The sequence below is a fragment of the Neovison vison genome, chromosome 8, assembly GCF_020171115.1.
Source record: "Neovison vison isolate M4711 chromosome 8, ASM_NN_V1, whole genome shotgun sequence".
Lineage (NCBI taxonomy): Eukaryota > Metazoa > Chordata > Mammalia > Carnivora > Mustelidae > Neogale > Neogale vison.
Window position 1 is genome coordinate 139,600,067 of NC_058098.1, and position 16,789 is coordinate 139,616,855.

General features: G+C 54.9%; 1 protein-coding gene across 2 annotated transcripts in view; it reads right to left on the reverse strand.

The window, feature by feature from the left end:
• RNF144A (ring finger protein 144A) overlaps window positions 1-16,789 on the reverse strand; it is an 85,375-nt gene that overhangs the window by 21,277 nt on the left and 47,309 nt on the right. For both annotated transcript variants that reach the window (XM_044262129.1, XM_044262128.1), the window contains exons 2-4: window positions 15,233-15,378; window positions 5,242-5,346; window positions 5,038-5,098 (exon numbers count right to left, since the gene is read on the reverse strand). In XM_044262129.1, the coding sequence (XP_044118064.1) occupies window positions 5,038-5,098; window positions 5,242-5,346; window positions 15,233-15,367 (301 nt within the window). In that variant the 5' untranslated portion in view covers window positions 15,368-15,378. The remainder of the gene's footprint in view (window positions 1-5,037; window positions 5,099-5,241; window positions 5,347-15,232; window positions 15,379-16,789) is intronic.

Here is a 16,789-nt window from a genome sequence, read left to right on the forward strand (position 1 = left end):
GTCCCTTCTCCCAAATTTAAATCTAAGCCATGAACTACTGTGTGAAATGGCCAGGTTGCCTCTCCAACGGGAGACCAAGATGTTAAGAAGCCCCATTACAGTGACAGATTTTTTCTGAAAAGCAGGAGACCCTCCTGTTTCCACTCCCGATCAGGCCCAAGCTACCCTTCCTCGCGAACCTGGGTGATTGCTTCATCCACAGCCTGTCGGGGTAACGCCGAGTCCTCAGGGAGGGGCAGCGGCAGTGAGGACCTGACAGGAAACCACACAGAACGCTGAGGCTCTGCCAAAAACCTATCACGGGCCGGAGGGCGATTTTCAAAGGCCTTCAAGTAGGCCACTGGTTTCTAAGCTTTCCAGCCACAGCTCTGGGGAAGTAACCGGAGACCACTGGGTTCTGCCAGGGAAACTTGGAAGGCAATGAAAGGACTTGGGAGCTTCCTGGCCGTGTGAGTGACCGACAGCCAGGGGTGGGTTAAGTTCACCTGCATCGCGGACAGGACGTGCGCACACTGGAACCTACAGCCGCCTGGGGGCTGGCCGGGGCTGGAAGTGCGCCCAGACTTCACCTACACAGGCTGCCACAGGACACGCGTAGGTGTGCCATGTTCCCCAATTAAACGAGAAGCCGGATTCAGCCCTCTAGGAATAAGCTGTGTCAGGTACAACCCTGAAAACGGTCTTCTATTCCAGGAATGAGCAGACATTCTCTGCAAAGGAGCAGACAGTGAGTATATTTTAGTCTTTGAGAGTCGTGCGGTCTGTCTCCACCGACTCTGCTCTGCTACTGTAGCCAAAAGCAGCCATGCTGATCCGCAAATGGCTGTTCCAATAAAACTTTATTTACAACGCCAGGCTGTGGGCCGGGCCACTCTGGGCCACTGGTCATGGCTGGCCCACTCCCGCTCTAACCTAACTCCTCCCCTGACCTGTTATTTAGAAGGGAGAATTAATCAATAGCAGGAAACTATCCAGTTGGTAAGTCTAGGGAGGATATAGTAGAACCTGCTAATATGAAGGGACTCTGGAATCCAGGAAAATGTGCTACTTTTTAGCTGAACTTCATTATAGTAATGTACACTCTTCAAGAGGTTCCTAATGGTGAGTGAATGAGGAGAACTGGTTCCTGTCATCAGCTGCTTTTCTAGAAATGTCTGTGGCCATGAGATCAGGACGGGGAGTGGTTCTGTGGGGCAACGTAGTGGTCACCTCCGAGGCACATGTGTGCCGAGCTCCCCTGAGCTGAGGGGACAGGAAGGAGGAGGAGGGAGAGTTGCCCCCCCACGGAGGTCCCCACCCTGGGGGATGAAGGCGAGGCAGGGGACCCCTCCCCTCCCCAGCCCTCCCCTCCCCAGTCTCACTGAGCTCCTCTTGACGGTCCCCACAAGACTCCCTGTCTTTGGCGCTAGTGAGTAGTCTGGCGGGGGCAGCTCCACCCCAGCTAGATTCTGGGGTCCCCTATGAGCAGAGCACCTGCAGAAGGGCCACGCGGGTCACTTAGCACACGAACCACCCCAGGGCACGTGGGGAGAGCGCCTGCGCCTGCTCTGCTCCTCCCCCCGGGACCCTGTGCTTGGTGCTGGTCCGGCCGGCCGGGAGCGTCAGTGCACCTGCTGCCTCCCACACAGCCTGCGGTTCCCACGGCTCTCGCCCCGCCTCTGCTGTGAGGGGTCCGGGGGCGTCCGGGCGGGCTGCGGGCCCTCACACACCTCGTGGCCGTGCCCAGCCTCCCAGTTACTCTCCTCACACAGCAAACACAGCTGCGAGGCGGCCGCATCGTCAGAGACCCAATTATACAGCGGAGCAGAGGCCAAGGAGACCCAGTGAAGGTTTCCATGGTCATGGCTTCAGTTGTGTGACTTTTGTCCTCATGGAGCTGTGACAGGAACTGCCTGTTCCTGGGGGAGAGATTCCCTATCAGAGAGGGAAAGGGCAAAGCGTCTGTCCCCGCCTGCCGAAGGCAAACACCTTTCCCGTGCCGCCAGGACCCCTCAAACCCCGCGAATACAGCCGGGGGCTCTTCTCGCGGCCTGGCACCGACACTCCCATTGCCGTGCCGTGTTCCGCCAGCCGGTGTACAAGACAGGAATCGATCAGGAAGAAAATCCTCACTGGGAAAAGAGAGCTCTTCTTTTGGGGAAGCATGTCAGTACTGACACCGAAGGCTATGGATCACATACATATATGTAATATACATGAGGCACACTATCTCTCTGATACACCGTATCTAATGTTTTACACACACATGTCTGTGTACAGCACAGGCTTTCAAGCAAGGCCAGTGGCCTACTTTCTTGCATAGCTGAAGAAAATATTCTCAGCTCCCATCTCCCAGAGACACATTAACCCTAGATAAAGGATGCAGGTCCCCAGTAGCTCTGCTTATAAAAAAGCCCAAGACTTTTTAAAAAAGGCACTTTTTTTTTTAAACATGGTGCTCCTGGAGAAGCATGCAAGAGAGTCAGGGTTCCGGCTTCCACCACGCGCCTGTCCAGGCTCGCGCTCCAGCCACACCCCGGCAGCAGCACATCCCGTCCGTTGCAGAGTCCTTGGCCCGGGTCAGGTCTGCCTACTGATGGGTCAGCTCAGCAAGTGGGTTCATCTGTCTGGGCTTTACTCTGGCAGAAAGCACCAACGCCACACAGGTCAAGACCTGACTTCAGCATTCATCGGACCTGTTGTCCCAAGGATAAAGAACCTAGGAGGTCACAGATCCTGCCCCTGGATGGCAAGAACTTCAGGAGCGAGGAACGGGGAGAGAAACACCTGCCTTCTGACTCAGTGGCTTAGCCAGAAGCACGGGTGTAGCACTGTGGGGTGTGCAAGGGGGGCAGCCCCCTGCAGTGGCGGCCCCCATTGGCCTCTGGAGTCTCCGACATGGAAAAGTGGGCAGTCAGAAAGAAAAACAAGCCCGCAGTCTCCTTGGCAAAGATCCCAACTGGAGGAGTGGCAGAGGAGATGAAAATCAAGCTTGCGATGCCTGAAACTAACGTAACATTGTGTCAGCTGCTTCCACTTCAATGAAAGATCAAGGCTGGAATGTGAGAGGACCCGTTCTAAGACACAACAGAGACAATGCCTACAACTTAGACTGATTAGGAACGAGGTGCTGTCAGAGGACCAGGGAGCTGGGTCCTCCTCCTGGGCGTCCTCGCTGAATGCATTTCAAAACGACAAACGAGGCCGGAAACTCCCCTTCTGATCGTATCTCAAAACTTGTTCGCTGCCGTACTAGCTAGAAGCTCCAACATTTTAACATTTCACTCAGACACGTCTTTGGTCACAGTAAGTCTGAGCTCATTGTGTGTTCTCACGTAATGCTAGCAAAATGTTCTCAAGTAATAGCCTTGAGAGATTTTGTTAACATAAGTCAACTTGGCTTCCTTTTTATGCAAGGTTAAAAAAAAAAAATCCTTGGCTTATCCAAAGCACTTGAAATTACAAAGTATTTGAAAGTACAAAGCTGAAATTATTAGGTAGGAAAGTTTATCCAGCCGCATTTTTACATGAAATTCAAGGTCAGAGAAAGTTAATTTTCTTAAAACCCAAAGAACTACCAGTTTCTGTCAAGATTCTCTCTGGAAAATATTTTCAGACAAGACTGAAAGTTTCAGAAATCCAAATTAATCAGTTGTACAGCTCCACACGCTGACTTCTATATCGCATGGTGTTACATTTAAACTATAAACCCAAAGGAAATGATATATGCCATTTAAATAAACAAGCTCTCGCAAACCATTTCAATGCCATCAGAATCCTGTTTGATTAAAAAAAAAAAATTTAACTTGGCCTCCCACTGCCTTTTTTCTTCCCCCAGAAGTAAGCCCCAAGAGGAAATGCAACTACCTTTAACATTTCTTAAAGAAAGAAAGACCTCTCCACACTTGGCTAAGCTAGCAATCGCTTGATTTTTTTCCTCTGCTCTACTCTGCTTTCTTCCCATCTCGAGTGTTTTCCTGTAAACACGCAGCCCAGGACTGCCTCTCAGTAATGCGCATCTGATGCAGAGGAGGCTCTCTCTGTACAGAGCAGGAAGAGGGGAGAGCACCCTTGAACAATTACAGTCTGAGCTGAAAAGGTCAGAGTTGGATGCACGGCAAAATCGTGCATAAGAAGCATCATCTAAACGTGTCTGTTACTCTGCTTCTTTTCTGGTGCGCCCAAGGTCCAGGACACATGAGAATGAAGCCAAACGGAAGGCACAGACTCTTGAGAACATAATTTTATGACCTTGGCACACTGCAGCGAGCCAAGCCAAAGGCCAGTCCTGGACATCCAACACATTTCAATGCTTGGCAAGGCCATCGTGGAAATGATGTCATCTCCGCTCTGCACGTGCCACACGATGCTCCTGGGAAACCCTGAGGTCTGTGGCAAGGCCTGGCTCCTGCCAAGTGGGTGTGCAGGACACAGATCTGGTCCACACTGCACCCTACGACGCATGAGAGCTGGAAGTCTGGGCAGGTCTGTCAGCCTCTGCAGGGGCCATGTTTACAGAAGGGAGCAAGCTGGCAGGGCCATCAGAATACTTACGGAGACAAGGGACGCAGGCCTGGCGCCCGCCTTTCCAGACCGGCCCCAGGGCAAAGGGACAGACTACACTCTCTGTCAAGATGCTGGTTGCCACATTTCCACCTATGGTGACCTCCCAACTTCCTTCTGCGCCTTTGGAACTTTTAAATTCTGCACCGTCTAAGAATTTAGTTCCGGTACTCTTAGCCCTAACCTGGCTGAGGAATAATCATGCCCCATGAGGGTCAGATCTGTTTAAACCATCCCCTGCACCCAAATCTCCCTAACGAGGTGTGTTTTAGGATTCCTTCTCATTACCACGCAGAACCCCAACAAAGACTTTTCACCTAGGGAGCACTGCAGAGAACTCAAAACGACGCAGACATTTCAGGAATCTAACTTACTTTGACGCTTTCCTTCCAATATGGCCAAACCAGGCACAAGGCTATCCACCGGACACACCGCCCCCGCCGCCCCCGCTCTCCGCCCCGGGAACCATGACCCCCTACCACGCCGGGCACCTACCTCTTTCAAACTGCAGCTTTTTGTATCTTTGCATAATTTCGGCGGCAACCATGCACTCAATCTAAGAAGAGAAAGAACACAAACAAGACCTTTAGTGGCTGTGGGCTGGAACAGAGCCCGGCCGGCCTGCGCAGAGCCCACGGCCCCCCGTGCAGCAGGGCACCCGGCCCACGTGCAAAACCCCGTCTGCTCAGGCGCTCGTGCCTCGTCCTCCCGCAGGCGGCCCTGTTTAGGGCAGGCGGCATCGGGGCAGCTGATTGCCGTTTCTAGTCCTTCCTTGATCAAGAGCTCGACGTACTGTTTCAGGCACTGAAAAGAAAAAGAACAGAGAAGCGTCTTTCAACACCTTGACCTCCTTCAGGGCGAAGACCCGTTGACGCTTAACCCGGCGCGCTGCCCCGCCGCGGCTCCCTGTCTTCACCGTGCGGCTCACAGCGACCGCCAAATCGGAGGTTCTGATCACTGGACAAAGATTTACGGGGCGCCCCCCCCCACATTCCAGGCCACAGAACGAAGGCGGCACGTGGGATCCGCATACACAACCTTGGCCAACACCACGCCGGAGGGTCTCAGGGTAGGAAGAGAAGCAGAGAGGAAGGTCGGAATCAGACCTCAGGCACTGTACCCAGTTCTTCCTACTCCACTGTTTCCTGCCCTGCTTAGATCATTCTTACAAGAAGGGGAGGACAGTTTCACCTTTTGGGTGTGAACACTGAGTCCCCACAGAAGGGGCCTGTTAGCGGACCCCGACAGCAAGGGCAGAGAGCCCTGCGTCAAGCCCGGCCTGGCTCGACTCGGAAATGCCCCGGCACCCCCCAACCATAACCTGTACATAGATGCCGACCCTCACCCCCGAACCCCACTTCCCCAGCAGTCACCGACTCCCACTGCACCCACAGAAGGACTGCTGAAAGTCACAGCCAGACAGATAAAGGGGGAGACACCGCAGACTTCTATGGAGGAGGAGGCCGTACACAGTGCCCATGCGCTCCCGTCCCGTCGATGAGCCTGGGAAGCCCTCCCTCCCCGGAAGAGCACAGTTAGAAGAAGGATGCGGCCTCCCGGGGTAGGCTCGTCACCGAAAGCAGCAAGAGAGACTGAAAGGTTCACAGGAGAACCGGCAGAGCACCGACACTGGGGCCTCTACGGGCAGAGGAACCAGCGGCAACCATCTCAACAGCCTCCCCACGTCAACTTCAATCACAGCCCAGTCCAGTATTTGGGGTTCATGATGCCGACACCACTGTCACAGTAATACCATTAAACGTTACCATGATTCGGAGCACCTGGGTGGCTCAGTTAAGTGTCTGCCTTTGGCTCGGGCCGTGATCTCAGGGTCCTGGGCAGGGAGCCTGCTTCTCCCTCTCCCTCTGCTGCTCCCCCTGCTTGTGCTCTCTCGTGCTCTCTCTCAAATAAATAAATAAAATCTATTAAAAAAAACAGTGTGTGTATGTATAATAATGCGACCTAAATGGGTAAGTTTCACCCTTCTGGCACATCAGAATATTTCATCCACCGGAGATGCAAGGCAGCCGTTTTGGCAATCCTCAAAAAGAGCCATTTCCCACAGAATGCAAGGCTTCGTGCGTCAGCAGCACGACGGGTGCCCGGAGCCCAGCCCAAGGTCAGCTTGCTATCCTCAGCCCTGCCCGGGCTGCCCGTGAGTGCAGAGGCTCCATGAACTTCCATGATGCCCAGACCTCTGACATCTCACCAGGGCGATGGTTATGAAGAGCTCCCAGAGGCCTGCGTTTGTGGTCTCAAAGGTACGCCATCAAAACCCACACCAGGACGAGGCCGGGCAGCAGAGGGGGGGGCTTTCCCACAGAGCCGCAGGCAGGCCTGGCTCCCACCCCCCACTCTGGCTGTGAGTGCCACGGCAGCTCTCTTGGGGAGACAGCCACACTATGGAGTGGTGGCCTGAGACCCTTGTGACTATGCTGTGTTTCCAGTCGGGAGCCACCTGGAATGTACCGGGGATGGCTGGACGACTGTGAGGAGGGAGGGAGACCACAGGCTTTGAAGCTAGACAGACTCATGGAACCGCTGTAGGCAGAGGCCACAGAAGGGCTCCCCAGTGAGTTCAGGCCACAGCTCCCTCGACCATAAAACAGGGATGGCCAACTTGCTGGGCTTCCGCGATTCTAAGGAAGAACGTAAAAGCACCCAGCGCAACGTCCATGACCCTAGCGACTGTTGGCGCCTCTAGTGTGTCTGTCTGCGTGGTAGGATTCCTAGAGTCAGACGCATAAAAATCTACAGGAACCTTAGCCACAAGATGATGATTTTACTTTTTCTCATCAGTTTGCCTATCTGGGATCTCTGGAGAATGATCCAATGCCCTCAACTCTCTCTTGAGAACGGTCCAATGCCTTCAACTCTCCCAGCACTGTGCGGGGCCGTGCACCACAGCACCCTCTGGGCTCCCCGAGAAGCACACCACCTAACGCCTGTGGGAAACTGCACGAGGGCCTCTCAACGCCCCCGAACATCACTGCTCGGAACGGGCCTGCAGCCCAACAGTGAGCGCGTCACGTCCGGCCGGATCGCTGGGAGGCTCCGCACGCGCACGGTGCGCGCAGCGACTGCGTTCTGGGAGCGCCCGTGTGTTCACCCTCTAAGAAGACATGCGGATCCAAGCGTCTGGCCGGCCCTCCCCGGAACACCAGCCCAGTCTCCTTCCAGATGTGAAGCGATCATGACTGCAAGCCTTGTTTCTCCATCTAATCGCAAGAAGAGATCTCAAAAGGAGGGCGAAAGAATGGGCTGAGGAACTTCTCTCAGAATAGAGGCACAGGGGCGCCTGGGTGGCTCAGTGGGTTGAGCCTCTGCCTCCGGCTCAGGTCATGATCTCAGGGTCCTGGGATCGAGTCCCACATCGGGCTCTCTGCTCAGCGGGGAGCCTGCTTCCTCCTCTCTCTCTGCCTGTCTGCCTACTTGTGATCTCTCTCTCTCTGTCAAATAAATAAATAAAAACTTTAAAAAAAAATTAAAACAAGAATAGCGACACCGTGCAAAGGCCGATGGATGGGTTTCCTGCTGCTCTCGGGGATCCAGTGGCCTCCCTGCGGCAAGAATCCAGCGAGGCCTCAGGGCTCCCAGCTTGCAGATGAGAAAACAAAGACTCGGGGAAGTGACGGATGGACCCAAAGACACAGTCCGTAAGTGCTGGAGCCGGGGCTCACTTGTGCCTGACTCCAAAGGGGGGGGGTGTGTTCTTTGTTTTTGTTTTTAATTTCTGCCTTCTTCCTCAATGAAGAACACTTTCATGGGCAATCATTTAGTATGAACTTCCAGCTCCCTCTTACTTTTTGTTTTTTAGTTGGACATAGAATTGTAGGTACTTTTTTTTTTTTTTTTTTTTTTTTGAGTAGGTTCCACACCCAGCATGGGGCCCAATGCAGGACTTGATCTCACACCCTGAGATCAAGACCTGAGCTGAAATCAAGTTAGACCATTGACTGACTGAGCCACTCAGGAACCCTGTTGGATGTACTTTAAGCTGGTGAAGTCCCAGTCACCCTTCAATGCATCTGTACACGTCCCTGATGCTTGGAGGCTATGACACCAAGCCTCCCACCGCCACTGCGGGGAAAGATGCTCCTGCAGGTTGGGATGGTGCCGTGTTCCTGATACCCTAATGGGGAGTAGGGCCCCCCAGGGGGTGGTCAGGAAGGCTTCCCAGAGGGGACACACTGGCCAGAGGGACAAGGACATCCCAGGAAAGGGGGCATCCGCCGCACAAAGGGCAGAAGGAAGGAGGGGGAGCGTCAAGAGCCACAGAATGTTCCAGGCATTTCATTTTCCGTTTTGTCTTCCAACTCTTGGAACCCAGTTCCAAGAGGAGACGGCGCTGCAGATTTATTTCAGTTTCCTGCCAAGGAGAAGTGGGCCACAGAGAACCAGCAGCCTTGCCTGAGATACAGCAAGTCTCTGCGCTGTTTTCTCACGGGAAGGTCTGCGGGCTGCTGCAGACCCAGAGAGCAGGAGAAAACCGCTCAGAAACTGTGCTTCAAGGAGCCGGAGTAGCTTACAATCCTGGGGGATCCACTCCTTAGGAACAGGTAGGACAAGAGATTGCAGTGCGACCCCAGCGGTGGGAGCCCAGCAGACACCATCTGAAGACCAGGGGCCCGAGAAGCACAGCCCTGGGTCTGACTCCCAGCCTACCCAGCTCCCAGCTGTGCACGAGGGACCACACCTCCCGGGGCCCCATGCCACGTGCTATGGGAGGAGCAAAGCCGCCCACCACTACCAAGCCTGTTCCAACCGCGAGGCCAACCCAAGGTGGCCACAGTCACATGCCCAGGCATGCACTGTGCGCCTTCTGTGGGTGTCAGCACGGCAGCCCCTATGGCTATGGCTGCCCCGAATATTAGTGCACGGTGGGCCGTGCACGCAGGTCAGGACCCAGGGAACGCACACCCCTCTGCAGGCTTGTGATTACAGATGCCCAGTAAGGATGGGGAGCCCCAGACCTGGCGTGAAACACTCTCTTTGAAGAGCACCAAGTCGGAAGTCCACACGTGTGAGTTTGTCGCCTGTTTGGGGTTTCTAGATTGGTTCAGCAGGCAGAACCTGCTTTTGAGAGAGGGCGTGCTGGAACCGTACCAGAGGCGGCAACTCTTGGGGGGGCTTCCTTCAGCACAGTCAAAGCAAAGAGAGAGACAAGTCAGCTATGGGTTACGTGAGGACAGGACTGGACGGGGGCGTGCCCGTTCAAGGAAGGCAGAGCACAGGGTGCTTACTCCCACATCAGGCCCACACAAAGCACAGCGACCCCAGAAGGGCCGGCTTGACCATAGGTGTGCCCAACAACGCAGCTGGTACCGGAGAGGCAGGAGGGGGCCCGGGCCACATGCAGCAGTGGGGGGCTTCGTGTGGGAGGTGGTGGGGACTCCTCCCAGTGTGGCTGGAGTGGATTTACCCCAGCAGAGACTGAATTCAAGAACTCAGCCTCAGCGGGGTGGGGTAAACCTGAGTGGGGCAAGGAGACCAGGTAAGCGGCTCAGGCCAACTGTCCCCATCAGGGCAGTGTGCCGCCCCGGCTTTGGGAAGTAACAGTGAGGACAGCTCATCGGGGGAACTGGACACATCCCACCGCCTGGCCTGGAGCCAGCAGGGACTGGAAAAATCGATCATTAAAATGAGGCGTCCCCCATGGAGTCCTGCAGGGGTCCCCGGCCCTTCTGACAGAGCGCAGGAGGACTGTTCTGAGAACCCGGCTGCGGCCAGTAACCGGCAGGCTCTGATGAGGCGGGACCAGAGCGGGGCGCAGGGTGAGGCTGAGGGAGATCTGGAGGCGACGGTTAGGACGGTCTGAAGAGGACTCAGTCCCGCTCTGAGAACTTGGGGGCTTTTCTGGGGACTCAGAGGCTTGGCACCACTGCTCTACACGGAATGAAGAGTCTGGAGTTGAAGCTGGTCTGCGCCTGCACAGAGACCAGGGAATCCTGGACCCCCTTCTCCTGGGGCCGGGGCTGCACTCGCTGGCTGGGGCAGGGGTGGGAGGAAATCCCAGAGTGTGAACCCCTCCTCCGAAGGGGGCACAAGCCCCTCCCTGGAGTGGGGGGCACGGCCTCCTCTTTGGGGGCCGATGGTCCTCCCTGGGGTGTGGGAAACACAGCCTAGCCTCCTCTGTGGGTTGGGGAGGCAGCCTCCTCTGCAGGGCGGCGGGGGGAGGAGGCCAGCACAGCCCCCCACCCCACCACACCTGGAAGCAGCAAATGCGGACAAGGCTTGCAATCAGCTGATGTGAAAAACCAAAGTCACAGAGCAGCAAAGATGAGTCTTGAAGCAAACCTCACCTTCACTGCAAAGACCTCCCAGCGGAAGGCAAGTCAGAGGCATTGTGGTGGGAGGGCGCTGACACAGACGTCAGAGGCAGAAACACGGAGAAGCCGTCATGTCACACCCTCAACAGATACCGATTTGCTCTGCACCCAAAGTGTAGGAGCCAACACTGTGGAAGGCAGAGAAGTCTCGGGGGAACTCGTGCTTATGGGAGAGTCAGTGCATTTCTGTGTGCGGCTCTGTGGGGTCTCTGTGTGTGCAGACAGAAGGGGACACAGATATGTGACTCTGAGGCCCAAGTGGCGGACAACATGAGTCCGCGCACGGCTGCTCAGAATCGGGACACCTGAGGGTTCCTTCTGTAGAGGGAGGCTCCACTCACTTCCCCTCAGTGCCCTAGGCTGTCTCGACTGTCCACAGAGCTGAGGACTATTCCAGCAAATGGAGAAACCAACGACGTGCTTGCTCGTGGATAAGAAGGGGCGGGGGCACTGCTAAGGACCTCCATCGGGGGACCTTGCCGACGACGGGGCAGGGGTCCAGGGCCCTAACTGCAAGAGACTTGGATGGGTCTCCTGGGTGAGAACAGGGAGGGGGGCTTTGGGATGGAGGGTCAGGTGCCCATAACAGGGAGAAAGACCCTGCGTGTCCTTCCTCGGTTGGAAGGTGCCAAGACCCAGGGGTGTATGGAGGACGGCTCCTGCCCCTGACCTGGAGTGGCCCACAAATGACTCCAGGGTAGCCCCCAGGCCTGTGTGTAGCTTCCCAGCAGAACAGATGCCAGGGGTCAGAGTTTTCTTAGGGGCCGCTAATAGACACGCTTCAGATCAGGACGCAAGTGCCAAGTGAGGGAGGCAACCAGAGAGCATTCTGGAGCAGGGCATTTCATCTCTCTGAGCTGCTGTGTCTCTTCATGAGATGGGGGAATTCTGCTCACTTCACAGGATTTTATGACAAGTGAGATGAATGTGGTATGTCACCAGCAATTAACAAACGTTATTCCCCCTCCTGTTCTACCCACAAGGCAGAGTTTGATGGAACTTGGAAGCCAGGAATAAAGACAAAAATGACTGTGGCGTGCCTCTGAGCAGTGGGGCAGAGAATCCGAGGGCCTGGGTGATGGCTTGAGACCATGCACATCAGGGAGCAGGTCTGCACAGGGACACAGAAAGGCCTTGCTGAGCTACGTGTCCATATGGCTGCCATCTTGGCAGCGGGAAGTCCCAGGCCGCTGGTCCATTCTCAGCCCTGGACCACAAGGTATGCCTTTCCCCATCGTGAGACCCAAGACTAGGACAAGACCCTCTACAGCACCGGGCCCCAGCCCAGAGAACAGAAACTGGGGAGCTGTGCCCCACAGAGGCCTAGGGCACTCAGAGCCCCCAGGAGCCAACGTGCAGGACAGATGACCCACCTGTGGTGCGCAAACCCTACACTGACAGAGAGGCCTGCTTTAACCACTTGACATAGTCTCCCCTGGAGACTTCATCTGAATGGACCCTGAGCTGAAGGACACTTTGAATACCAGCCCCCCGGCATTCCCTCTTACCGTGTGGTGAGCCCCAGCTGGCTTCCTCTTAACCTGAAGACACCAGGATTTCTTAGACACGGCTCAGATTAGAGGGAGAGGCGGAGGGAGAGCAGTTGCGATCGTGAAAGTAAGAAAAGTAAGTGTAGCATCTTCCTCACGCAACACAAGCTGTTGAGAACTCAAGCTCCGACCATTCCAGTGACAGACACTTTTTTGAGCGTCACTGTGTGCCAAGGCTTAGGGAACAATGAAACAAAATTCCTGCTCCTCCAGTGGGGGATATCGGTAAGGGGATGTTACAACACAGTGGGGCAGAAGGAACCAGATACAGTAAGAGGAGCTGGAAGCGTCCAGTAGTTCGGAGCAGTTGCGTGCAGGAACTGAGGATGGGGGAGGGAATAGGGAACAGGAGCTCTGAGTCTGGATGAAGGCAGGGACCCAATTACATGGTGGCATTTCCACCCCAAGGGCCCGAACTACAGAGGGTCATCTGAGCTAGCTATCGGAGCAAGTGTGAGCGGGTAGAGCCACGTGGACACACAAGCACAAGTGGGACTGTCACGGGGCTGAACTGGGAGGGTTTTGCTAGGAAAGGTTTCCACTGTGTTCTAAAGTGGCCCCTCGGAGCCAGCCTTGGGTCGTCAGCTGCCCTGCCAAGCCAGAGCCACCCAGGGGGCAGTAAGCTTAGGGGCTGGACCGTGGGTACATTTTCCAGTGAAAATGTAGGGCACCGCCCACCTCAGGAGCCACAGCGTGGCCATGGTGGAAAGAGCCCTTGACTACAAACCACCAGTCTCAGCTTCCCCCACCGTTAGCTACTGGGGGACCCGACATACAGAAGAGGCCTCGGAGGCCGTCGAGGTCAGAAACAGCGCCTGCATTTCAAGGCAGAGATGCCTGACCTCCCCGTCCTGGATTCCCCTTGGGCCCCTCCCTCTTTGAGGTCAACATCCCTCGGAACCTAACAATAATCGTCCCGTGATTAGAAGAGGGCTTCCTTCCTTCCAGACAACTTTCTCTCTTTTCTCTTTCCCACCTTCTCCTGTCTGTCCCCCAGGAAAGGGGCAGTTACGACGCCTCTGGCCGCGGCCCGTGGTGGCGTGCTGGGGTGACTTGAGGCCCCCACACAGGGAAGACATGGGGCGCGGGCACCTCCCCGACTCTCAGTCTGTCAACACACAGGTGCTTCCTCTGTTCTTGCTGCAGAAACAAGTGCAACTGTTTTTTCAACATTTTCATGTTTAATACCCGGTTGTAGAAAAAAAAAAATCTCCACTGTCCTGCTATCTCTTAGCACTGCAGACGCCCCTCTTCGCGGGGACCGCGCTCTCCCCCCTCCTTCAAAGTCGGCCCCCTTACATTAAGCACTTGATGTGTTAGAGTTGCTTAAGGTTTTCACTACAATTCTCTAGGAATAGAAAACCAAGACAACAACAAAGAAATGAGGAAAGGTGGGGGAGGGGAAGAGCCGGTGACTGAGAACCAGCAAGGTCGCCCAAGGGCACCGGACAGGTAGGACTGACTCCACCCCTGGAGGCCCCGGAAGACTCTCCCTCAGGCAAGAGGGAGGCAACCTACAGAAAGGAAACCTTTACTCTGTCCTGACTGCTCCCCCTCGCCAGCTCTTCCCATTGCCGGTGCGCATGGGCTGGGGGTCCCCACCTCTGCCTCCCCCGCTCCCCTCTCCCTCCCAACCTTTCCAGTCTCAGGAAAATGTCAAAAGCAATTTCCTGCCCTCCAGGCTGAAGTGACTTTCCTGAGGCTTTAAGGAGCTGCATTTCTCGCAGATCAACACCGAGGCAGACCCCCTGTGGTGTGGTCTAGTGAATTTTTAGTGCCGAGCAGCGGTGAGTCCTGGGTGGACAAGGTGTTTAAGGGGTACGGAATCCCGTCCCCCAGAAAGGCAGCGTCAGAAGATGGAGAAGTGAAGGTCAGCAAAGTTCATCTCCCCATCTCTGCAAGAGACGCGCCGTCGATCCTGCCCACGTCCCAGGGACATCAGGAGACATGAAGTCAAGTCTACGCAACAAGGGCAGGGAGGGAGGCCGCGGCTCCTGCAAAAGGGTAGGGAAGGCTGTCTGGTGACAGATTTTAACCTAGACATTTGAAAAATATACCGGCAGGCCACCCAGATGGTCCATTTATAACACGGTTAAATTCAGAAGCAACTTTTTGGGGTTTTTTATAGTTGGAAGAAAACATTCCTTTTTTTTTTTTTTTTTTTTCTGGACTTTCTTTTTTATTCCTTGAATGGGAAGAGAAATCAAGTAGAATTCAAGAAGATGAACTGAAAATAAACCCCATATCCTCATTTTCCCTTTCTGAGGGGTGACAGGCTGGGTATGAGTGAGGCCTGAAGGAGAGAGGTCCCTGGGTCCCTGTGGTCACTAAGAGCAGATCACTGGGCCCCAATAATGTTGGCTAAGGCACACGGAAATTTAAATGCGATTTCAGCATCCTCGGGAGCGTGGCGCAGAGCAAGCTGAGGGGAGTAGCCAGTATCCTACACGGTGTCCTCCGTGTGCACTCACTAGCTTAGCACCTTGAGTTACAATCTCAAAAATGCAATCATTAAATTTAAAATGAGGTATGGTAAAGCTTTTTCTTTTTGGAAAGGAAAGCACACGTCATGATCAGCTTTCCTCAGCTGCAATTCCAGCTTCTACAACTCTGTTTAATCTCTAACTTTTGCATCGCGAGCTCCTGAGCTGGAAATCTACTGGGGTGCCTGACGGATTCCAAGGCGAATTCTTCCAGGAACTGCATGAGAGACTCTGTCCCTGGCAAAGGTGGGGTCTACGGTCATGAAAAACGAACGCAAAGGCTCCTCCTGGAAGTATTTAACCACTGCTTTCTCCCCAAGGGACCAACCAGAGTGCAGAAGATGCACTGGCACTGGGCGATGGTCGTCATCTGCTCCACTGGATACTCCCCGAGACACAGCTTGCACGACACCAGCGGGTCGAGGGCCAGGTCCCACGTGGGCCGGTACCGCGCCGTGGTCATGGCAGAGCAGTCTGAAATGAGAGAAGCATGGGCCGTCAGACCCCCTTGTGCGAACTCACCGGCAGAACCGAGGCGGGGATCCCTTCCGGCTGCAGCGAGATCCCTGGGAAGGGGCCCACGGTTCTAGACAACACATTTGGGCCCCCTGGGTTGTAACCAGGGGTTCCTGACTTGGATCTGTGGGGGACCCCTTTCCCACACAGCCGGTATGATTGTGTCGACCCTCGAAATGGCAGATGACCCATCCCAGCCCTCCATCCGTCCATCCATCCATCCGTCCCTCTTTCCTCTGGGCACTGAGTAAGTCCTCTCCCGCCGACCAAGCACCTGGCCCAGGAGACCAAAACCTTCGCAAGCATGAAAAGGAAGCTTCTGCTGAAACTGTCTGGTACGATGAAGCTTCTCTCCGGTCTCTGTGTTGAACCATCCCGGGGGAGCAGTGGGTGAAGTCCCCTCCCCACGCTCACGGCTCTCCAAGCGGAAGGCACCTTTCCTCACGGGCTTCCAGCCATGCTGCCAGGTGTCACCTCACCCTCGAGGGTCAGCATGACACCTCCACCTCCTTACACACGCGCAGGTTTCCTAATATGTGAGCTTGAGGCCGGCAAGGGCCTTAGAGCAGACTTGCTCACGTGCGTGGGCCAGGTGCGCCTCACAGTGCCTGGTGTCTAGCAGATTCTCCCTACACACGAAGAAAAGCCCCCTTCACTTCCCCATCCTCCCCAAAGCCTCCCAACCTGCCACAGCCTGCCTCCTGACAGCATGTTCATATTTATCACACCGATTCCCACCGCTTGCTGCTTGGGGAAGGCAAGCCTCCGGTTGGTAGCTCAGCACCTGATCCACAGTGGCCTCTCCGCACCTGCTGGTTGAGTGAACGGACACATGCTTGCCTTTAGGCAGGCACATTCTCACCCTGAACTCCTGGAGCCTGACTGAAGCCAGTGAGGGCCAGTGTGCTCCTGCAATCAGTAAGCATGTTCCTTGCTCCCCAAACTCAGAACGGAGTCAGGTTTGCTAAAATCTCGGACACGGTCCAGGGCCATCTGAATGCTGAGAGGGAGCTCCAGCTACCCAGCTCTCAGGGTTCAAATGGACTTAGACAATGGGTGCCCTTCTCTGTCCAACCCCGCTTTTGAACTGGGGGACAGAAAGCAAAAGATAGCAAGAGACACCTGCTTTCCTTGCTAGTTGGCAAGGCCATGGCATCGGGATTTGTCTTGTCCAGTTTTCTACTTACAGCAAAGGCAGGTGTATGTTACAACAAAGATATAACACAGGAAGAAAAAACAAATCAAAACAACAACCAACGACTGGAAGGGACACAAAATGATTCTAGCATCTTAGAAAGACTCAGAGACGTAGGAGACACAATTTCCCGCCTTCGGGTCTTCAGATTCAATTCGGGAACTCTCTCTGCCA